Source organism: Piliocolobus tephrosceles, chromosome 16 (genome assembly GCF_002776525.5).
Source record: "Piliocolobus tephrosceles isolate RC106 chromosome 16, ASM277652v3, whole genome shotgun sequence".
Classification (NCBI taxonomy): Eukaryota; Metazoa; Chordata; class Mammalia; order Primates; family Cercopithecidae; genus Piliocolobus; species Piliocolobus tephrosceles.
This window is the reverse complement of record NC_045449.1, coordinates 23,300,517-23,323,663: the sequence shown is the minus strand read 5'-3', so window position 1 is coordinate 23,323,663 and position 23,147 is coordinate 23,300,517. Positions and strand designations below refer to the sequence as shown.

Below are 23,147 nucleotides of genomic sequence, written 5' to 3'. Positions count from 1 at the left end.
GGCCGGGCGCGGTGGCTCAAGCCTGTAATCCCAGCACTTTGGGAGGCCGAGATGGGCGGATCACGAGGTCAGGAGATCGAGACCATCCTGGTTAACACGGTGAAACCCCGTCTCTACTAAAAAATACAAAAAACTAGCTGGGCGAGGTGGCGGGCGCCTGTAGTCCCAGCTAGTCGGGAGGCTGAGGCAGGAGAATGGCGTAAACCCGGGAGGCGGAGCTTGCAGTGAGCTGAGATCCGGCCACTGCACTCCAGCCTGGGTGACAGACCAAGACTCCGTCTCAAAAAAAAAAAAAAAAAAAAAAAAAAAAGAAAAAAGAAAACATCACCAAAGCCCCTCATACAGCCCATTTCACAGTTTTAGTTCCCAGTACTTGTTAATTCCCTTCCTTTCCTTGCAGTTTGCCTTCAGCTGTATTAGGACCTTAAGGGAGAAGTTATTATGTAAAGATCAGCATCCACAAGGGAAGGGATTGTGAGCAGTACTTCAGTCCCTGGACCCCAACAGAAGTCTTTTTTTTTTTTTTTTGAGACAGAGTTTCACTCTTGTGGCCTGGGCTGGAGTACAATGGCGCAGCTTCTGCTCACTGCAAACTCTGCCTTCCGTGTTCAAGCAGTTCTCCTGCCTCAGCCTCCTGAGTAGCTGGGATTACAGGCATGCGCCACCACACCCAGCTAATTTTGTATTTTTAGTAGAGACAGGGTTTCACCACGTTGGCCAGGCTGGTCTCAAACTCCTGACCTCAGGTAATCTGCCCACTTTGGCCTCCCAAAGTGCTGGGATTACAGGTGTGAGCCACCGCGCCTGGCGAAGACTTATTTTTCTTGCACTGAAGTTGGCTCACTGTGTTCATTCTGTTTCCCACTCGCCAGAGACCTTAAAAAGACTGAAGCTGTGCCAGAACTCTTGGACAGCTCTATTCTCATTAAGGCATTCAATCTTCCCTTCTTTCTGCAGTTGCTATCTTAAGACACAATTTGAGCAGCCTCTTTTACAAAGTATCTTTTCAGCTACCTGGTCTTGGAAGCTGGAGCCCTCTGATACTCATCATGACAAGGTAGTTTAATATACCTGAGAGAGCCCTCCAAAGAAAGAGTTTTTTGTCGTCTTTTTTTAACTTTTGAGCTTTTCCCCCACTCCTTTTTTGCTGTGATCTAAAGCCATAATTTTCCACCTTGATTTCTGAAATATGGGAAACGAAGTTCGTGTACTTATTTAGGAAAATCGTATTTCTGTTACATAAGGAGCTTGCATTGTTGACAGGGCTTCTTTCGCTACAGAAGGCCCCATCAGTGTCTGCTTGCTTGGGCTGTGTATATCTTGGTTGGCAAACATCACTAATGAAACTCATGCCGTCTATGCCGTCTTGAGTCTTGATGTGTCAGGATCGCCTGCACAGAGAGCTGCTGGCAGCCTGTCATCTCCTTGCTTTAGTCTGGGAGCAATGCATTTCTTTTGATGGATGGGGGGCTAGTTCAGGAGGTCTAACTGCATGACAGGCAAATAGGAAGGGTGAATCCCCAGAAATTTGCAAACAGAATTTGTTTTAACAGTGGTTAATTGTGCCTCCTAGGATGCTTTCCTCCTCCTTCCATTTAAAAGTGAGTTCGGCCGGGCGCGGTGGCTCATGACTGTAATCACAGCACTTTGGGAGGCTGAGGTGGGCGGACCACCTGAGGTCAGGAGTTTGAGACCAGCCTCACCAACATGGTGAAACCCCATCTCTACTAAAAATACAAAAATTGGCTGGGCATGGTGGCGTGCGCCTGTAATCCCAGCTACTGGAGAAGCTGAGGGACGAGAATCGCTTGAACCCAGGAGTCAAGGATTGCAGTGAGCTGAAATTGCACCACTGCACTCCAGCCTAGGGGACAACAAGACTCTGTCTCAAAAAATAAATAAATAAATAAAAGTAAGTTCACGGCCAGGTGCAGTGGCTCACGCCTGTAATCCCAGCACTTTGGGAGGCCAAAGTGGGCGGATCAACTGAGGTCAGGAGTTCAAGACCAGCCTGGCCAACATGGTGAAACCCCATCTCTACTACAAATACAAAGAAATTATCTGGGTGTGGTGGTGGGCGCTTTTAATCCCAGCTACTCGGGAGGCTGAGGCAGGAGAATTGCTTGAACCTGGGAGGCAGAGGTTGCAGTGAGCCAAGATCGCGCCATTGCACTTCAGCCTAGGCAACAAGAGTAAAACTCCATCTCAAAAAATTAAATAAAAGTGGGTTCATATTACTGGCTCACAAGCCAGACATTGGGTACCTTTGCAATCATATACTGTGCTGTTTCTGAAAATGTGTGGCTGGTCTCCAACCAGGGCTATAAATGGGCTGGCTGAGCCAGGCCCTATGAGGGCCCACTCTCTTCAGGAATACTGAGACATTACAAATGCACCTGTACTTTCCAGTTGTATGACAGGTACTTTCCAGTTTTATTTCTCCCACCCATACATCTGTGGTAACTGAAAAATCATTTTAACCATAGTGATATTTGACAGCAAATTGTCACAGATAAAGATGTAAGTATATTTTCAACCAACACACTGCTAATTAAATTGCTTTGTCTGTCTAAACTTGGGCCTCCTGCTACTCATATCCGGTGTTCCTACTGTCCTCTTCGAATGAGTTGCCCTGTGTTTCATGACCTTGTTTTTGTTCATTACAGTGTGAGCCACTGCCCCATGTTGTGTTGATGCCGGTCTGCCATGCTAGCCTGTCTACCAGGGCCAGGTGACCTGTCCTTTCAGCTTCTTTCTCACACGCAGATGAACACTGGACTTCAGAAATGTAAGTAATCTGGATCCTAGGGAAGCATGTGTGATTCTTTGTTTTTGTCTCTATGTTTGGGCTGTCCCTGAAGCACATCTGGAGTACATTGGCCTTGAATTTTGACATTTTTCTTTCTTTCTTTCTTTTTTTTTTTTAAAGACTACGTCTTGCTCTTGTCACCCAGGCTGGAGTGCAATGACGCGATCTTGATCGGCTCTCTGCCACCTCTCCCTCCCAGGTTCAAGCAATTCTCTTGCCTCAGCCTCCCGAGTAGCTGGGATTACAGGTGCCCACCACCATGCCTGGCTAATTTTTGTATTTTTAGTAAGGACAGGGTTTCACCATGTTGGCCAGGCTGGTCTCAAACTGCAGATCTCAGGTGATCCCCCTAGCTTGGTCTCCCAAAGTGCTTGAGCCACTGTGTCCAGCCAGTAGGGGTCTGCTCTAAATTCTGTAATTCCCCGATGTATATCAATTTTAATTGTTGCTGATAGCTTTCTGTTGAACAACAAAACCATCAAGAGCTTCAGAGGAAATATATATATATATATCACCCTTAAAAAAGGTGTTTCAGTTTGAACCTTCATGGGGAATTTCATGAAAACTCACAGTCCAGATTACTTACTGTATCTCTGAAATAAACTGTTTATGCTGTTCTCTTGTTTCAAACTCTGAGTACAGTCTACCATGGAAACAGACAGTTCCCTTTCGCTTTGCTGCCTGCCTTCTGAGCCAGTATGACTTTAGTTCGCAGGAAGTAAAGGAGCTTTTGCCCTCAGAAGAGATGGAGAGAGCTAGCTTTCTCAGTCTCTCTGGGCATTTTCCTGATAATACACTTTCCAGAAGATGGAGCCTTTAAAATCTGTTATGATTCTTGTCTTAACTTTCTGGAATTGGGATTTTATACTTCATATTTTCCCAGACTCCTTCCTACCTTCGCTCCCTGTAATACATGATCTGCAAGGAAAAGATTCTATTCTTGGCACATTACCATGTATAGTATCTTCAGGTGTAAAAACAGCCCTAAATTTGGAGTAGACCTTCCATTCAGAGCACAAAGGAGAAATCAGTGAGGCAGCTAGGCTTCCCTTTGATAGAAAAGGTGGCTCAGCACCTTAACTGAACCCCTTACGACAGGGGCTAACAAACTTTTTCTGTAAAGCCTAGATAGCCAATAATTTTAGCTTTGTGGGCCATGTGGTCTCTGTTGCATCTACTCAATTCTGGCATTGTAGGGCAAAGGCAGCCACAGACAATAAACAAATGAGAGTGTCTGTGTTCCAATGAAACTTTTTACAAAAAAAACAGCAAATGGAGCAGGCACACAGGCTGTCGTTTGCCAGCCCCTGCCCTGTGAAATCATCATCAGAAGTTAAAAATGGTCCAGCCTTTGGACTTCATTTCTTTGAGGGAGCATAAGACTCAGAGCCTGGCTAGTCCTGAAATTTGGCCAGTGAATCCAGCTCTATGTAATAGCTGAAGGTGGTAGTCCTCCTTCTACAGTTGGCTGACACAGTAAGGCAAGCTCTGCTGTAGCTTTCTCAACCCAGCCTTTATCTTTTTTTTTGAGACGGAGTCTCACTGTCACCCATTCTGGAGTGCAGTGGTGCAATCTCGGCTCACTGCAAGCTCCGTCTCGTGGGTTCACGCCATTCTCCTGCCTCAGCCTCCCGAATAGCTGGGACTACAGGCGCCTGCCACCACGCCCAGCTAATTTTTTTTGTATTTTTAGTAGAGACGGGGTTTCACCATGTTAACCAGGATGGTCTCGATCTCCTGACCTCGTGATCCGCCCACCTCGGCCTCCCAAAGTGCTACGATTACAGGTGTGAGCCACCGCGCCTGGCCCCCTTTATCTTAGTAAGTGATGATTGGGTGATGAAGGTGTTATGTTATACTCTCTAGCCATCCAAGTCAGCATCCTAACTGCATTGTGCCTGTTTCTGGGCTTCTGGGGACACAACTAGAGAGGGAACGTACTTAGAGGCATGCAATAAGGTGACAAAGAGAAGCTTGCTTTTTTTCTAGGTTCCTTTTTTTTTTTTTTTTTTTTTTTGAGGCGGAGTCTCGCTCTGTCGCCAGGACTGGAGTGCAGTGACCAGATCTCAGCTCACTGCAAGCTCCGCCTCCCGGGTTTAAGCCATTCTCCTGCCTCAGCCTCCGGAGTAGCTGGGACTACAGGCGCCCGCCACCTCGCTCGGCTAGTTTTTGTATTTTTAGTAGAGACGGGGTTTCACCGTGTTAGCCAGGATGGTCTCGATCTCCTGACCTCATGATCCGCCCGTCTCGGCCTCCCAAAGTGCTGGGATTACAGGCGTGAGCCACCGCGCCCGGCTTTTCTAGGTTCCTTAACGCACTCTGACAGCTTTACCCAAAGCTACGGTATCAAGGGAAAAGCCATTTGGAGGACAGGCAAATTGGCAGCCTTATCTTGGTGTTCACTTTATTTTATTATTTATTCTTTTGTGTTTTTTTGAGATAGAGTTTTGCCTTGTTGCCTAGGCTGGAGTGCAATGGCGTGATCTCGGCTCAACGCAACCTGTACCTCCTGGGTTCAAGCGATCCTCTACCTCAGCCTCCCGAGTAGCTGGGATTACAGGCATGCACTACCATGCCCAGCTAATTTTGTATTTTTAGTAGAGACATGGTTTCTTCATGTTGATCAGGCTGGTCTCGAACTCGCGACTTCAGGTGATCCACCTGCCTTGGCCTCTGAAAGTGCTGGGATTACAGGCGTGAGCCACCACACCCAGCCCACTTTATTTAATTTAATTTATTTATTTGAGGTGGAGTTTTGCTCTTGTCGCCCAGGTTGGAGTGCAGTGGTACCATCTTGGCTTACTGCAGCCTCCACCTCCTGAGTTCAAGTGATTCTCCTGCCTCAGCCTCCTAAGTAGTAGCTGGGATTACAGGCATGCGTTACCATGCCTGGCTAATTTTTGTATTTTTGGTAGAGATGGGGTTTCACCATGCTGGCCAGGCTGGTCTTGAACTCCCATCCTGTGTTACAGGCATTACTGCACCTCGGTGACTCATGGCTGTAACCCTGGCACTTTGGGAGGCCAAGGTGGGCAGATACCCTGAGGTCGGGACTTTGAGAGCAGCCTGGCCAACATGGTGAAACCTCGTCTCTACTAAAAATACAAAAATTAGCCAGGCGTGGTGGTAGGCGCCAGTAATCCCAGCTACTTGGGAGGCTGAGGTGGGAGAATCGCTAGAACCCAGGAGGCAGAGGCAGGAGAATCTCTAGAACCCAGGAGGCGGACGTTGTAGTGAGCTGAGATCTTGCCATTGCACTCCAGCCTAGGCGACACAGCGAGACTCCATCTCAAAAAAACTAAAAAAAGGCCGGAAGTGGTGGCTTACGCCTGTAATCCCAGCACTTTGGGAGGCCGAGGCAGGCAGATCACAAGATCCCGAGATCGAGACCATCCTGGCTAACACAGTGAAACCCTGTCTCTACTAAAAATACAAAAAATGAGCCGGGCGTGGTGGCAGGTGCCTGTAGTCCCAGCTACTCGGGAGGCTGAGGCAGGAGAATGGCGTGACCCCAGGAGGCGGAGCTTGCAGAGATCATGCCACCGCACTCCAGCCTGGGCAACAGAACGAGACTCTGTCTCAAAAAAAAAAAAAAAAAGATCTCTACTCCCTTCTCCCCAAAGCAGCTCCTGAGTAGCCTCTGCTAACCACTGTCTCCAAATCTGGATTTGAGAATTGAGATATACGTCTTCCCTGGTTTTAGGCTCACATGTCCGTTGGGTAGACAAGGTGTTTGATCCTTTCCAACTCTCTTGTTGCTATCCATAAACACACCCACACCTTTGTAGAAGCAAGAACTTAATGGAAGCTTGTCTGCTGTATTCTCTTCTCCCCCAAAATGTGTAAGAAAAAAATCCTGTCATGTGACTTACAGCTGTTAGCATTAAACATTTACAGTTAAAGTGAGATAGAGCATAACCAGCAGCCAGGCAGCTGCTCAGAGCCCAGGCCCATCAGTAATAGAGACCTTAAAAACGGTTTTGTGGGCCAGGCGCAGTAGCTCATGTCTGTAATCCTCGCACTTTGGGAGGCCGAGGCAGGCGGATTGCCTGAGCTCAGGAGTTTGAAACCAGCCTGGGCAACATCTGTGAAACCCCGTCTCTAATAAAAAATACAAAAAATTTGGCCAGGCGCAGTGACTCATGCCTGTAATCCCAGCACTTTGGGAGGCCGAGGTGGGCAGATCATGAGGTCAGGAGATCGAGACCATCCTGGCTAACATGGTGAAACCCCATGTCTACTAAAAATACAAAAAATTAGCCGGGCGTGGTGGCGGGCACCTGTAGTCCCAGCTACTCGGGAGGCTGAGGCAGGAGAATGGTGTGAACCCAGGAGGCAGAGCTTGCAGTAAGCCGAGATCACGCCATTGCACTCCAGCCTGGGTGACACAGCGAGACTCGGCCAAAAAAAAAAAAAAAAAAAAATGCAAAAAATTAGCCAGGCATGGCGGCGGGAGCCTGTAGTCCTAGCTATTCAGGAGGCTGAGGCAGGAGAATTGCCTGAACCGGGAGGCAGAGGTTGCAGTGAGCCAAGATCGTGCTACTGCACTCTAGCCTGGGCAACAGAGGGAGATTCCCATCTCAAAAAACAAACAAACAAAAAATGTTTTATGATTCTGCTATCAGCCTTTCTCTCCTGTCCATCCTCAGGAGGGTCTTATAAGTTGCTAGGAACACAAAGTGTGATGTCTGGTGGAGTGGGATGGGTACAGGGGTTTATAGTTTAATGTACTTTATAACATAAATACAGTCAGCATGAGCAGGATTGGTGGACCGGGGTCAGGAGAAGAGAAATGTGGCTTCTTGCCCCAGCACTGTAAGTCATCTGGCTAAATGGCTTTTACCCAGACTTCAGCTGCCATGAGTTCAGAATCACAGGGTTAATCCCTTATAGCTTTTTCTGTTCTCCTCTTCCTTTTCTATGTGTGTAGGAGACTGTAATGTTCTTCCTAACCCAGATTTGTGATTTGCCAGAGGGCTGGCTGGATGAATTAAAGAACATCTTGGCTTGGGGTTAGGTTAGTTGGTGTCAGAAGGATGGCCTCCTACAGCTTTTCTAGATCATATATTCCATGATGTCACTTCCTTGGAGAGTCCTTAGCCATTTTGAAACTTTGTACTCGGAAGTTTTGTTTTTCTCTGATCCATCTTCCCCCAGTGCCTCAGAATATGAGTGATTTTGAAATTTTTTTTTTCTTTTTTCTTTTTCTTTTTTTTTTTGAGATGGAGTCTTGCTCTTTCGCCCAGGCTAGAGTGCAGTGGCACGATCTTGGCTCACCGCAAGCTGCTGCTTCTGGGTTCACGCCATTCTCCCACCTCAGCCTCCCGTGTAGGTGAGACTACAGGCACCCACCACCACACCCGGCTAATTTGTTTTTGTGATTTTAGTAGAGACAGGGTTTCACCGTGTTAGCCAGGATGGCCTCGATCTCCAGACCTCGTGATCTGCCCACCTCGGCCTCCCAAAGTGTTGGGATTACAGGCATGAACCATAGCACCCGGCTGGAGTTTCGCTCTTGTTGCGCAGGCTGGAGTGCAATGGCGTGATCTCGACTCACCACAACCTCTGCCTCCGGGGTTCAGGTGATTCTTCTGCCTCAGCCTTCTGGAGTAGCTGGGATTACAGACATGCGCCACCACGCCCGGCTAATTTTGTATTTTTAGTAGAGACGGGGTTTCTCCATGTTGGTCAGGCTGGTGTTGAACTCCCAACCTCAGGTAATCCGCCTGCCTCGGCCTCCCAAAGTGCTGGGATTACAGCCGTGAGCCACCGTGCCTGGGCTTTTTTTTTTTTTTTTTTTTTTTTGAGATGGAGTCTCCCTCTCTTGCCCAGATTGGAGTGCAGTGGCGTAATCTTGGCTCACTGCGACCTCCACCTCCTGGATTCAAGCAGTTCTTCTGCCTCAGTCTCTCCAGTAGCTCAGACTACAGGCATGCGCCACCGGAAATTTTTTCTTTCTTAATCCTCGGCCTCTGCTCTATATTTCTCCTTCTCAGGATCACAATATAGTAATGGCTCTCTAAATATTTACTGTTTGAATGGCTGAAATGATAAAAGGTCCTTGGTCTTTAAACCATCTTTAGATAACAACTTTGACCTCTGTCCATGGCAGAGCACTGGGGCTCTGTGGACGAATGCCAAAATTTCCTTCTTTTACTGCTTCTTTATATGCATATCTGCCCCCTAGTGGAGGGACCTTTAAATGGCAGATTGACCCAATGACTGGATAAACTCATAGAAATAATAGCTAACATTTGTCAAGTTGCTACCATGTGCGAGGCACTATATTGAATATTTTCACATATGTTCTCACTCATTCCTCAGAAATTCCGTATGGAAGACTCTCTTGTCTTTGTCACAAAGATAAGGCATAGAGGGTTTGTCACTTGCCAGTGCCACATGACTGTCCTATGACTGGCCCGTACTCAGCTCAGACTACAAAATGTGTGTTTCAAATACGTTGCCTGTGCCTCTCTGCCTATAGATAGAGGTTCCTGCTACCTTTGTTACCTGTGCCCTCTGACCTTCAAAATAGAAGGATGAACAGAGAGGTCTCCATTGGGAGGACTGGATTTCAGGCAGAAAATTTCCTCCAGTCCATCCTGGAATAGACAGCAGTGCTTTCTGTTACATTTAACTCTCAGGCTGAAGGCCAGGGTGTCCTGCAGTTGGGGCTTCCTTAGTCAGTTTTCTTTGTGTTGCCTGTGGTCATACTCAGCCACATCTACTATCCTTGAATAATAACTGTTGACCATCATAGTTCCTGTTCACATAGCATTTTCATTGAAATGAAAATGCTCATTTAGTGAAAATGTTCACTGACTCTCTTGATCTTAGTAATTCTGTGAAGTAGGAGAGCAGAATTCATCCCTGTTGATAATTGAGGAATGACAGGCTCTCAGTATGGGCAGGTGATGAAGCTAGTACTTGAATATAGGTTTCTCTAACCCTTTACAAACTACAGATTTCCTATTCCCTACATTGTCTATGTCTCTATTTTTTTTTTTTTTTTTTTGAGATGGAGTCTCGCTCTGTCGCCCAGGCTGGGGTGCAGTGGCGCGATCTCGGCTCACTGCAAGCTCCGCCTCCTGGGTTCACGCCATTCTCCTGCCTCAGCCTCCCGAGTAGCTGGGACTGCAGGCGCCTGCCACCACGCCCGGCTAATTTTTTGTATTTTTAGTAGAGACGGGGTTTCACCGTGTTAACCGGGATGGTCTCGATCTCATGACCTTGTGATCCGCCCGCTTCGGCCTCCCAAAGTGCTGGGATTACAGGCATGAGCCACCACGCCCAGCCTATATGTCTCTATTAATGACACTATTGGTACAAGCTATTTAAGTAAGTTGCTTACAAAGCTGTGGTATCTGTGTTGACTGTGTAGTTATGGAAATACATTACAGAGGAAAATAAGTAGTCAGGGTGTCTGTGTGGGGGCTGTGATAAGTGTTGAGAAAACTTTTTTTTTTTTTTTGAGATGGAGTCTTGCTCTGTCGCCCAGGCTGGAGTACAGTGGTGTGATCTCAGCTCACTGCTGCAAGCTCCGCCTCCCGGGTTCAGGCCATTCTCCTGCCTCAGCCTCCCAAATAGCTGGAACTATAGACCCCCACCACCACACCTGGCTAATTTTTTTGTTTGTTTGTTTTTGTATTTTTCATAGAGACAGGGTTTCACTGGGTTAGCCAGGATGGTCTCGATCTCCTGACCTCATGATCTGCCCACCTCAGCCTCCCAAAGTGCTGGGATTACAGGTGTGAGCCACCGCACCCAGCCACTTTTTTTTTTTTTTTTAAAGACAGAGTCTTACTCTGTCGCCCAGGTTGGAGTGCAGTGGTGCCATCTTGGCTCACTGCAACCCCCGCCTCCCAGGCTTAAGCAATTCTCTGCCTCAGCCTCCCGAGTAGCTGGGATTACAGGCGCCTGCCACCATGCCTGGCTAATTTTTTGTATTTTTTTTAGTAGAGATGGGGTTTCTCCATCTTGGCCAGGCTGGTCTTTAACTCCTGACCTCGTGATCCACCCACCTCAGCCTCCCAAAGTGCTGGAATTACAGGTGTGGCTCACACATCTCAGCCACCATGCCCAGCTGAGAAAACCTTTTTTTTTTTTTTTTTTTGACATGGAGTCTCGCTCTGTCACCCAGGCTGGAGTGCAGTGGCACAATCTTGGCTCACTGCAACCTCCACCTGCCAGGTTCAAGCAATTCTCCTGCCTCAGCCTCCCAAGTAGCTGGGATTACAGGCGCACTCCACCATCCGCAGCTACTTTTTTGTATTTTTAGTAGAGACAGGGTTTCACCATGCTGGGCAGGGTAGTCTTGAACTCCTGACCTCATGATCCACCCACTTTGGCCTCCCAAAGTGCTGGGATTACAGGCTTGAGCCACCGCGCCCAGCGGAAAACGGTGTTTTGTTTTGTTTTGTTTTGTTTTGTTTTTGAGACGGAGTCTTGCTCTGTCGCCCAGGCTGGAGTGCAGTGGCTGGATCTCAGCTCACTGCAACCTCCGCCTCCCGGGTTCACGTCATTCTCCTGCCTCAGCCTCCCGAGTAGCTGGTACCACAGGTGCCCGCCACCTCGCTCGGCTAATTTTTTGTATTTTTAGTAGAGACGGGGTTTCAGCGTGTTAGCCAGGATGGTCTCGATCTCCTGACCTCGTGATCCGCCCGTCTTGGCCTCCCAAAGTGCTGGGATTACAGGCTTGAGCCACCGCGCCCGGCCAGGAAAACTGTTTTTTTTTAAGGGTTAGGCTGAAGTCTGGTATGTGAGGTAGATGGTGCTGTATTCCCAGAATGCCACCCCTTTTTTGTTCAATACACTGTACTCATCTTTGGGGTTCTTCCTTGTAGCCTTGTGGCCACCCTCCCTACCCTCATTTCACTTTACTTCTGAATCATTTGACAGCCCTCTTCACCATTGTCAGTATCAGTGGAGACAGGACAAAGAAAACTGATCAATGTGGATAAGTGCCCCTTCCATACTCCTGCATGAGGCCAAGCTTCCCCCTTGCCTCTGCTAGAAAAAAACCTCAGAGTTGGTACTAACTTGGAACAAAGGGACTCTTCTATTCATCAAGGTACTATACGACTTCTACTTGGATTTCAAGGGGAGAAGCCCACCAGCATGAAGCTGGGTTAGGTTTAAAGCACTGTGCTAGGAGTATCGTATGAGATTTTGACCAATAAGACAGATAGGTACAGTGGTTGACCAAGGCAGCTTCTATTGGAATTCTGGTGTCTTGAGTTTAGGGACTTTCTCTTAATCAGTGATCCCAGACTTTTTTTTGCCAGTGTTTGAAAGCACAGACCTGTTTGAGGGGCTGGGGATGCCTGGCCCTTTTTGCTCAGATCTGCTTGTGAGCATGGGCCCAAATCTCTCTGCCCCTCCTGACTTAAGCTTTCTTTTCCTGCTTTCCAGAGCAGGAGTTCCTAAGCTGTTGCTAACCAGCATTATCACCAAACAAAGGCAGCTGTACCCATTTTCCTTCTAAGACCCTCATTAGCCTACCTCTGTTCTAGGTGATGCCCAGTGACATGACTTTGAATGGGGTCTCCTTTGGGCCAAGGCCACCTGAGGCCACAAGCTGGGCATTCAGTCAGATTAGTCGTTGGCGTATCCTCCTGCCTTTTGCAAGGGGAGGAAGTAAAGAGAGAGTCAGCTGAACCTGGGCTTCTAGCCAAGCCAGTTCTGCTTCGGGCAGTTTGTGTACTCACTCATTCAGCAAGCATTTATTAGGCACCTTTTGTGTATACTCAGGGGAGACCCTCCCTCAGAGACAGAGAGTGGAGCAGAGCCCCCTTGCAGGAGCTTGGCATCCTTAAAGACCCCTTGTTCTCAGAACCTTTTCCTTTTTGACTGGAAGCCGGACATCCGCTGAGCCCCCTGATGGGAGGCAACAGGAGATGGGAACAAAGAGACTGTTAACATTAATGAGGCACACCAAGTGGGCATTTCCGCAGTCTCCAAAGGCAGGCAGGTTTTTCCTCTTTCTTTTTGGAAAGTGACAGCTGACATGGACCAAATACAGACTATTTTTGGCTCTCAGGACTGAAAGGACTGAAAGATGCTCTGAATCCTTTCTTCTCAATTCCCTCCCTGCTGCCCTGTCATTATTATCTTCCTTCTCAAGCAAATAAATAAAGCCTTTGATCCTCACCCAGTCAGGCATAGAGTGAGCTGTAAATAAAAGTGAACTTGTGACATGGGGAAGGGGAGAGATGTTGGCAGCTTATTCCTCTGCTCCTGAAAGGAAGCATTCTGTCTGCTGTTCCAGGGTGCCCACCCAGTGGGCAAAGCCCACCAGCTGCCAAGATGCAAGGGAAAGCTGATGCCTCATTGTTCCCTGCAGACTAAAGAGTCATAGCTCTGGGTACCCCCTAGACTGAAGGGCCACCACGGCCCTGACAAGGAGCTTTGCTTAGAACTTTCTACCCCCAGGCCACATAGGCTGGTAGAGTTCCAGACCCTGCATTTCTCTCTCTCTCTCTTTTTTTTTTTTTTTTTCTTTTTCTGAGACAGAGTCTTGCTCTGTTGCCCAGGCTGGAGTGCAGTGGTGCAATGTCAGCTCACTGCAACCTTCGCCTCCTGGGTTCAAGCAAGCAATTCTCCTGCCTCAGCCTCCCAAGTAGCTGGGATTACAGGTGCCCGCCACCCTGCCTGGCTAATTTTTGTATTTTTAGTAGAGATGGGGTTTCACCATGTTGCCCAGGCTGGTCTTGAACTTCTGACTTCAGATGATCCACCCGCCTTGGCCTCCCAAAATGCTGGGATTTACAAGCGTGAGCTACGGTGCCCAGCGACCCTGCATTTCTATGTATGGGGAGAACTCTGGGTTACCTGAGAATTGACCAGATTCTGGTTCTCCAAGATACGAGACTTCGAAAGATGCTTTGCTGTTCTGATCTCTACTTACCTCATTTATAAAATGGAAATGATGGTAGTGCCTGCTTCTAGAGCAATAGTGAGGACTCACTGAGACGGCCTGTCACCTAGCACAAGACCTGGCCCACCATAAGCACTTACTGCACACTAGCAGTGCTTGTTAATATGAAGACTGAAGCTGGGTTCAGAATGAAGGCTACCAATGACAACCTAGTCATTTCCCCACCCTACCCCAGGCCCTCAAACGGGGAATCTAGAAGGGCTGGTTGCCTTGGCACTGATGAGCTCCCTCTCCCTCTTTGCTCTCCTTCCCATTCTCTCTCTCTAGGGGACACTACACAGAAAATGAGAACTGCTCACTACCCTACCCCAGCCGAATTGGATGCATATGCTAAGAAGGTCGCAAACAACCCACTGACTATAAAAATCTTCCCCAACAGTGTGAAGGTTCCCCAGCGGAAACACGTTCGTCGTACTGTGAACGGCCTCGACACATCAGCCCAGCGCTACAGCCCCTACCCGACACAGGCTGCCACCAAGGCAGGCCTGCTTGCCATTGTCAAAGTGCCAGCCAAAAGCATACTCAAGGACTTTGACGGCACCCGAGCCCGGTTGCTCCCTGAGGCCATCATGAACCCCCCAGTGGCACCATATGCTACTGTGGCACCCAGCACTTTAGCCCATCCCCAGGCCCAGGCTCTGGCCCGCCAGCAGGCCCTGCAGCATGCACAGACCCTGGCCCATGCCCCTCCCCAGACGCTGCAGCACCCTCAGGGTATCCCGCCACCCCAGGCACTGTCCCACCCTCAGAGCCTCCAGCAGCCTCAGGGCCTGGGCCACCCTCAGCCCATGGCCCAAACCCAGGGCTTGGTCCACCCTCAGGCCCTGGCTCACCAGGGTCTCCAGCACCCCCACAATCCCTTGCTGCATGGAGGCCGGAAGATGCCAGACTCAGATGCCCCCCCGAATGTGACCGTGTCTACCTCAACTATCCCCCTTTCAATGGCGGCCACTCTGCAGCACAGCCAGCCCCCGGACCTGAGTAGCATCGTGCACCAGATCAACCAGTTTTGCCAGACGAGGGCAGGCATCAGCACTACCTCAGTGTGTGAGGGCCAGATCGCCAATCCCAGCCCCATTAGTCGCAGTCTGCTCATCAATGCAAGCACCCGGGTGTCGACCCACAGCGTCCCCACACCAATGCCTTCACGTATGGTCAATCCCATGGAGCACACCCATGCGGCCACTGCCGCGTTGCCTGCTGCAGGTGCTGTCAACCTGCCCACAGGCATCTCTCGCGCCCCCACTGGCTACCCTAGCGACTTCAAGCCAGTCACCTGGAACCAGCACCAGCTGGCCCACCTACAACAGATGTGCAGCGAGGCTGGCGGGACGCCAGCCCCTGGCCTGACAGGCAAGCATGCAGCAGGACGCGAGTTGGCAGGGCCTGGCTTTGTGGGCAAGGCCCCCGCCTACCCGCAAGAACTCTGCCTGGCGCCGTCCTTCCATCTGAAGCCACCCCTGGAAAAGCCGACCCCATCCCCACCAGTCAACGGCATGGCAGCCCCATTGGCCTACCCCAATGGTCACTACTTCCAACCCCTGTGGAACAACATTCTGCCCACTCCCAATAGCGACAGCTCGGGGTCTCAGGACCTCGCCATGCCGTTCCACGGTGGGCAGCCCACAGGTGCACCCCTCGACTGTGCGGCAGCTCCCGGGGCCCACTACCGAGCAGGGACCGGGGGCGGTCCAGTGGCAAGCCAGAACAGCTTGATGCAGACAGTGGATTACCTAAGTGGGGATTTCCAACAGGCCTGCTTCCGAGAACAGAGCCTGGCCATGCTGAGCAAGGCCCACCGAGCCCCTGGCAACCGAGCCCCCGATCCCACAGAGAGTCGAAGTCTTCATATCCAGCACCCAGGGTATAGATAGGTAGCCCTGCTGCCCTCCACGTGCAACACATCATACATCACCCTCCTAGGCTTAGTCTTTTAAGTAACTGGATAGTTCCAAGGTTTCACTGCTCCAGTGTGATCATTCTTAGATGTCTAAGAAAGGGAATTTGGTGGGATCTAACTGGGGACAGAAGGGGTCCTCTCATCCTCCCCTCCAGCAACTTTTGGTTTTATGTTAGAAGCTAACCGCAAGCTCAGGCTTTTCTCTCCACTGACTGCCTGTCAGCTATTCTCCCCACCTTGGCCATTTCCAGCCAGCTCCCAGCCATCTTTTCTTGAACCTCTTCCTGTTTCCCTTAGGATGACTGAGGTGTGGGCTGAGGGAATGCCCTAGTTGAGGTAGTGGAGGTGCTCAGGCCCCTAAGCCAGACCTCTACCTGTTGCTACTGCCCTTCCCCTCCCCCCAGGACTAAGAAGCAAGATTTCCCAAGTGCTCTGAAAGCTAATTCCTTATTCACCCAAAGATCTCAAATCAAAGCTGATCCAGTCTTCATGTCCTTCCAGTTCCTTTCCATTCCTTAAGGCTTTGTTTTGTGTCTATATTGATCCCACAGCCACTGCACTTGGCCATGCCACACTTGATCTCAAGGGCATCTTGGAAGTATTTGACCGTTTCGTGAGATATGGGGGAAAAAAGTCTTTTAGTGGCATCTGGTTCCAGACTCCCCTTTCCAGACCTAGAAAAATACAACGTACCCAAGTATACCCAAGATCCCTTTCTTACTGTTGCCTGTCCCCTAACTCACCTGCCTACAGCCCCTATCCTTTCCCCTTCAACAAAAACAAAACCTACCTTGAGGAATTAGGTAGGTAAGGAATGATCACATTGGAGTTTGGGATTAAAAACACCAAAAAAAAAAAAAAAAAAAAAATTTGGTTCTCTCTACACTGGCTAAGAATATTGCTCTACACTGTAATTTTAAATGTTACGTTTCTGTATGAATGTAGTGTGGGTTTGAGTAGCATTGTGTGTGAGTGGCCCCACAGGTACATTCACCCTCTAGTGCAGCCCCTCAGTTTAATGAAGAAAAAAAAAAAAAAAAAAAACACAAAGCCTTAAGCTCTTTGAATACTTCCTTTACCAAATGAGCATGGTTCTAACACCTGGAGATGGGCCTACATTGGAAACAGCCCCTCCTGCCCTCTGTCCATTCTTAGAGCATACCTTCATCCACTCCATGCTCAGCACGTCTCATCCCAAGCGACAGTTGGCTAGAAACACGTTTCTGTGATTTTAAGTTTAGATTGTTTTGTTACAAATTTTTGCACCCTTCTGTTAAAGATCAGAATGGGCTTCTTTATTTTTCACAGATGAAATAAGCCCTCACCTTTCCTCTTGTCTCTGGTAAATGTCAGCTGATGGTTCTCATTTAAAGTTTTGCATTTTGTTTACTATCTACTACTGTTCGTTAGCCAGAAATTCTCTAGTGATCTGGAGCAATGTGACTGAAGACCAGTTTTTAAGTTATGTGTTGGCAAGTTGCCTTATATTTAAAAGGAAAAAGGAAAAAAAAAAAAAAAAAAGCCTGATTGTGTTATGCCAAATGATAGCAACATGAAGTCCTAATTTATTGTTCCCAATTGTTTTTCTGCTGTCTGTGAACACTGGTACCTCCCTGTCCTGAGCCCTCAGGAGCACCTGCAGCTTCTAGCTCAATGCCTTCTCCCAAGGTGTTGGCCACCACCTCACCCCAGGGCCCTCTTCCAGTTCCTGCTTTTCTGAGTCAGATTTAAAGAGCACCACTGTCTTTCCCCATCCCTTGCTTGATCTCCAAAACAGATACTCTTGGCTGTATTTTTTTTTCCTCCCCAGTACCTCTCCCTGAAAGGTGAGCTGCCATCTTAGGAAATTGGACCAGACACCAACTTGGGGGCTTTAAGTCAAACAACCTCAAACCCATCTCTTCCTGTGTAGGGGTGCAAGTCTTTAAAACTCTCACTCCCGCCCCTAGTCTGCATGGAAAATGTACTGTGATCCCCTTGCCCCTACTGCCCTCGCCTTTGGTGTGAGATATTCCCTCTATCGGAGTTCAGCCTGAGTCCCTCTCCCCTCTGCCAGCCAACCCCCAGCCAGCAATAAGGGTCCAAGCCAGGGCCTCCTTCCACACTCCCTGTCTCCATCCCACACTACCCGAGGGAATACCTGGATTCCCCACTCTGTCCACATACTGTAGCATTCATTCTCCATCTCTCACCTCACCTGTGGTGGTTTATGGGTGTGATGGGGTTTTTAAGATTATTATAAACCAGTAAAAGGAAAAAAACCTTGTTTTCTGACCTTGTTCTATTCATTTACTGCTGTGAATGTTAGAGGTAACTTTTTCTTCTAACAGTTTCTAACATACCTCGCTTGCTAGGAGTAATTCCTTATTTTTAAAAGGGGGACCCCTGTAATATGCATCCCACCCAGAAGCCATCTCCAAATTCATTGTTTCAGGCCAGGTGCTGTGGTGATTGTAGACAGTTCTTCAATGAAACCCTGGACACAGGGTACCCAGCTGACAGCCCCTCTCCCCGAGCAGGAATGCTATGGGCTTACTGTGAAGTTTGATGGATAAGTGTGGTTTGCTGTCTCTCACTGGAGGCCCAAAAGGTCCTGCCATTTGCACTCCAAGAGCGGTAAATTATTGAGAAATGGGGATCTGGTGGTTTTGTTTTGTTTGAGGCAAAGTTTCACTCTGTCGCCCAGGCTGGAGTCCAATGGCACGATCCTGGCTTGCTGCAACCTCCGCTTCCCAGGTTCAAGTGATTCTTCTGTCTCAGCCTCCTGAGTAGCTGGGATTATAGGCGCCCGGCTAATTTTTTGTATTTTTAGTAGAGATGGGGTTTCACCATGTTGGCCAGGCCGATTCCGAACTCCTGACCTCAAGTGATTCACCTGCCTCGGCCTCCCAAAGTGCTGGGATTACAGGCGTGAGCCACCATGCCTGGCCAAGAAATGGGGATCTGGTCTGTTAATAACCCAACCTAAAACTTCAAACCTGCCTTCTCCCATTTCCAACACTGAAAATTCTGAGGGCCTCTGACAGAGGTGAAGGTGATAGGCACTGTTATCTGCAACATAACTGGCTCCTCTTGGTGATTCTAGTTTTCTTATGTTGAATTTTGGATAACTTTTTTTTTTGTCTGCAGAGGGGAAAAACAACAACAACAACAACAAAACTAAGTGATTGTGGCTGGGTGCAGTGGTTTATGCCTGTAATCCCAGCACTTTGGGAGACCAAAGCAGGTGGATCATCTGAGGTCAGGAGTTCAAGACCAGCCTGACCAACATGGCAAAACCCAGTCTCTACTAACAATACAAAAATTAGCTGGGCGTGGTGGCACGCGCCTGTAATTCCAGCTACTCAGGAAGGTGAGACAGGAGAATTGCTTGAACCCAGGAGGCGGAGGTGGCAGTGAGCCGAGATTATGCCACTGCACTCCAGCCTGGGTGACAGAGTGAGACTCCGTCTCAGGGAAAAAAAAAAGTGAATGCAGTTACCCTTCTCTTCTGCTGAGCTTGGGTTTGAGCTAAGATGTAATGGAGGGAAAAACTGATTCTGGCTGGGTGCGGTGGCTCATGCCTGTAATCCTAGCTCTTTGGGTGGCTGAAGTAGATTGCTTGTGCCCAGGGGTGAGACCCTGTCTCTTCAAAAAATTGTAAAAAGTTGGGTGTGATGATACATACCTGTAGTCCCAGCTATTTAGGAGGCTGAAGTGGGAGGATTTCTCAAGCCTGGGAGTTTAAGACTGCAATGCCACTATCTGGGTGACAGGAGTGACCCCCAGCTCTACCATCCTGGCCAACATGGTGAAACCCCGTCTCTACTGAAAATACAAAAATTAGCCAGGTGTGGTGGCGGGTGCCTGTAATCCCAGCTACTCAGAAGGCTGAGGCAGGAGAATCACTTGAACCTGGGAGTTGGAGGTTGCAGTGAGCCAAGATCATGCCACTGCACTCCAGCCTGGACGACAAGAGCAAAAACTCCATCAAAAAAAAAAAAAAAAGAAAACAAAAATTGAGGTTTGGCGCAGTGGCTCACTTCTATAATCCCAGCACTTTGGGAGGCTGAGGCCAGCCGGATCACCTAAGGTCAGGAGTTCAAGACCAGCCTGGCCAACAGGGTAAAACCCTGTCTCTACTAAAAATACAAAAATAAGCCAGGTGTGGCGGTGGGCGCCTCTAGTCCCAGTTACTCAGGAGGCTGAGGCAGGAGAATCACTTGAACCCGGGAGGCGGAGGTTGCAGTGAGCCGAGATCACGCCACTGCATTCCAGCCTGGATGACAAGAGCAAAAACTCCATCAAAAAAAAAAAAAAAAAAAAAGAAAATTGAGGCTTGGCGCGGTGGCTTACCTCTGTAATCACAGCACTTTGGGAGGCCGAGGCCAGCCAGATCACCTTAGGTCAGGAGTTCAAGACCAGCCTGGCCAACATGGTAAAACCTGTGTCTACTAAAAATACAGAAATCAGCCAGGTGTGGTGGCAGGGGCTAATCCCAGCTACTCGGGAGGCTGAGGCAGGAGAATCGCTTGTGAACCCGGGAGGCAGAGGTTACAGTGAGCTGAGATCGCGCCACTGCACTCCAGTCTGGGCAAAAAGGGTGAGACTCTGTCTCAAAAAAATAATAATTAAAATAAAATAAATGTATTGCACAAGATGCGGGATTCAGGGAGGCTAGAATCAGACCCTTGGTGGCTAGAGTCCACAGGTGGCTTCCTGAATGCTTACAGAGCTAAAGCACCCAGCCTTCTTGCGCACACCCTTTTCTGCAAGTAGTTTTGTTTGTTTGTTTGTTTTGAGATAGAGTCTTGCTCGGTTGCCCAGGCTGGAGTGCAGTGGTGTGATCTTGGCTCACTGCAGGCTCCGCCTCCTGGGTTCACGCCATTCTCCTGCCTCAGCCTCCCAGGTAGCTGGGACTACAGACGACAACCACCATGCCCGGCTGATTTTTTTTTTTTTAGTAGAGATGGGGTTTCACCGTGTGAGCCAGGATGGGGGTGCTTTTTTTTTTCTTGAGACAGTCTCTTGCTCTGTCGCTCAGGCTGGCAGTGGCACGATCTTGGCTCACTGCAACCTCCACCTCCTGAGTTCAAGTGATTCTCCTGTCTCAGCCCCCTGAGAAGCTGGGACTACCAGGTGTGTGCCACTACACCCAGGTCATTTCTTTCTTTTTTTTTTTTTTTTGGAGACAGAGTCTCGCTCTGTTGCCCAGGCTGGAGTGCAGTGGCACGGTCTCAGCTCACTGCAAGCTCCACCTCCCGGGTTCACGCCATTCTGCTTCAGCCTCCTGAATAGGTGGGACTACAGGCACCCGCCACCACGCCCAGCTAATTTTTTTTTTTTTTGAGATGGAGTCTCGCTCTGTCGCCCAGGCTGGAGTGCAGTGACGCAATCTCGGCTCACTGCAACCTCCGCCTCCTGGGTTCACACCATTCTCCTGCCTCAGCATCCCGAGTAGCTGGGACTACAGGCGCTCACCACTACGCCCGGCTAATTTTTTGTATTTTTTAGTAGACACGGATTTCACTGTGTTAACCAGGATGGTCTCAATCTCCTGACCTCGTAATCCGCCTGCCTCAGCCTCCCAAAGTGCTGGGATTACAGGCGTGAGCCACCGCGCCCAGCCTTTTTGTTTTTTTTTTTTTTTTTATTTTTAGTAGAGACGGGATTTTACCATGTTAGCCAGGATGGTCTCAATCTCCTGATCTCGTAATCCGCCTGCCTCGGCCTCCCAAAGTGCTGGGATTACAGGCGGGAGCCACCGCGCCCAGCCTTTTTGTTTTTTTTGTATTTTTAGTAGAGACGGGATTTTACCATGTTAGCCAGGATGGTCTTGATCTCCTGACCTCGTGATCCACCTGTCTCGGCCTCCCAAAGTGCTGGGATTACAGGCGTGAGCCACCGCGCCCAGGCAGTAATTTTTGTATTTTTAGTAGCGATGGGGTTTCGCCATGTTGGTCAGGCTGGTCTCAAACTCCTGACCTTGTGATCCACCCACCTCAGCCTCCCAAAGTGCTGGGGTTACAGGCGTGAGCCACTGTTCCCGGCCCAGGGTGCTCTTTTGTGAAAGTGTTTTGCCTCATGCCACCTCTGTGAAAGAAAGCTGTCTTCTGCCTGTGTCAGATAAGATCTGCAGTCAGCCTAAAAGCATAGAGCTAGACAGTAAACTACAGCACTTCCTCCAGAGTGAATGATTCCTGGGATGAGGTAGATCCTTGGGGAGTGCAGCGCACACTTTCATTGCAGAACATGGCCTGAATTCTGCAAGTTATGACTAGCACTGAATGAGGGCCACGTGTGTGAGGCTTGCAGCGTATGGGTTTAACAGTCCCCATTGTTTGCACACAACTCTAGGAGGCACCATCTAGACGATGTGACTGTTACCTGCCACATGCAGTGGCAGTGTTCTGGGCAGCAGAGGAGCCCAAGTTTGAGACAAGTGCCCAGCTTATTTATTTATTTATTTAGAGACGGAGTCTCACCATGTTGCCTGGGCTGGAGTTTAGTGGCGCAGTCTCAGCTCACTGCAACCTCCACTTCTCAGGTTCAAGTGATTCTTCTGCCTCGGCCTCTCAAGTAGCTGGGACTACAAGTGTGCACCTCCATGCCTAGCTAATTTTTTTTTTTTTTTTTTTTTTTTTGAGATGGAGTTTCGCTTTGTTGCCCAGGCTGGAGTGCGGTGGCGCAATCTCAGCTCACTGCAACCTCCACCTCCCAGGTTCAAGCTATTCTCCAATCTCACCCTCCCAAATAGGTGTGATTACAGGCACCCACCACCAAGCCCAGCTAAGTTTTCTGCATTTTTAGTAGAGACTGTGTTCACCACGTTGGCCAGGCTGGTGTCAAACTCCTGACCTCAGGTGATCCGCTTGCCTCAGCCTCCCAAAGTGCTGGGATTACAGGCATGAGCCACCGTGCCTGGGTCCTTGTATTTTTTTTGTAGATATGGGGCGTCTCTTTGTTGCCCAGGCTGATCTCCAACTCTGTCTCCCAAAGTGCTGGGATTATAGGCGTCAGCCACTGTGCCCAGTCAGGTGTGTAGCTGGGATTCTGGAAGGGTGTTTCAGCCTGTTGCCTGGAAGCATTTATGCTGCTGGAGCCCGTGGTTGCCTCTACCAGTCTCCAGGCATCACCATACCAAGAGGTTTATCTGGTGAAGAGGTCCAGCTCTAGTTTCTCAGCCAGGGCCCCACTTCTCCCTACGTAAGTCGATTTGACGTTTTTGAAAAGACTGGGCTAGATGATGAGCTCCCCAGCCTGGCTCACTGAGGCTTAGTCCTGTCACCCAATAAAGGCTTTTTTTTTTTTTTTTTGAGATGGAGTCTCCCTCTGTTGCCAGGCTGGAGTGCAGTGGAGTCATCTCTGCTCACTGCAGCCTCCCCCTCCCGGGTTCCAGCGGTTCTCCAGCCTCAGCCTCCCGAGTAGCTGGGATTACAGGTGCATGATGCCACCACGCCCAGCTGATTTTTTTTTGTATTTGTAGTAGAGATGAGGTTTTACCATGTTAGCCAGGATGGTTT

General features: G+C 49.1%; 1 protein-coding gene across 8 annotated transcripts in view; it reads left to right on the top strand.

Moving 5' to 3' along the window:
* FAM222B (family with sequence similarity 222 member B) overlaps positions 1–17,909 on the top strand; it is a 104,245-nt gene extending 86,336 nt beyond the window's left edge. For 6 of the 8 annotated variants that reach the window (XM_023183839.2, XM_023183835.2, XM_026447099.1 and 3 more), the window contains 2 exons: positions 2,667–2,788; positions 14,013–17,909. In XM_023183839.2, coding sequence (XP_023039607.2) covers positions 2,707–2,788; positions 14,013–15,619 — 1,689 coding nt within the window. In that variant the 5' untranslated portion in view covers positions 2,667–2,706 and the 3' untranslated portion in view covers positions 15,620–17,909. The remainder of the gene's footprint in view (positions 1–2,666; positions 2,789–14,012) is intronic. The other 2 variants (XM_023183840.2, XM_026447101.1) reach the window with 1 other exon arrangement.
* The last annotated feature ends 5,238 nt before the right edge of the window (positions 17,910–23,147 follow it).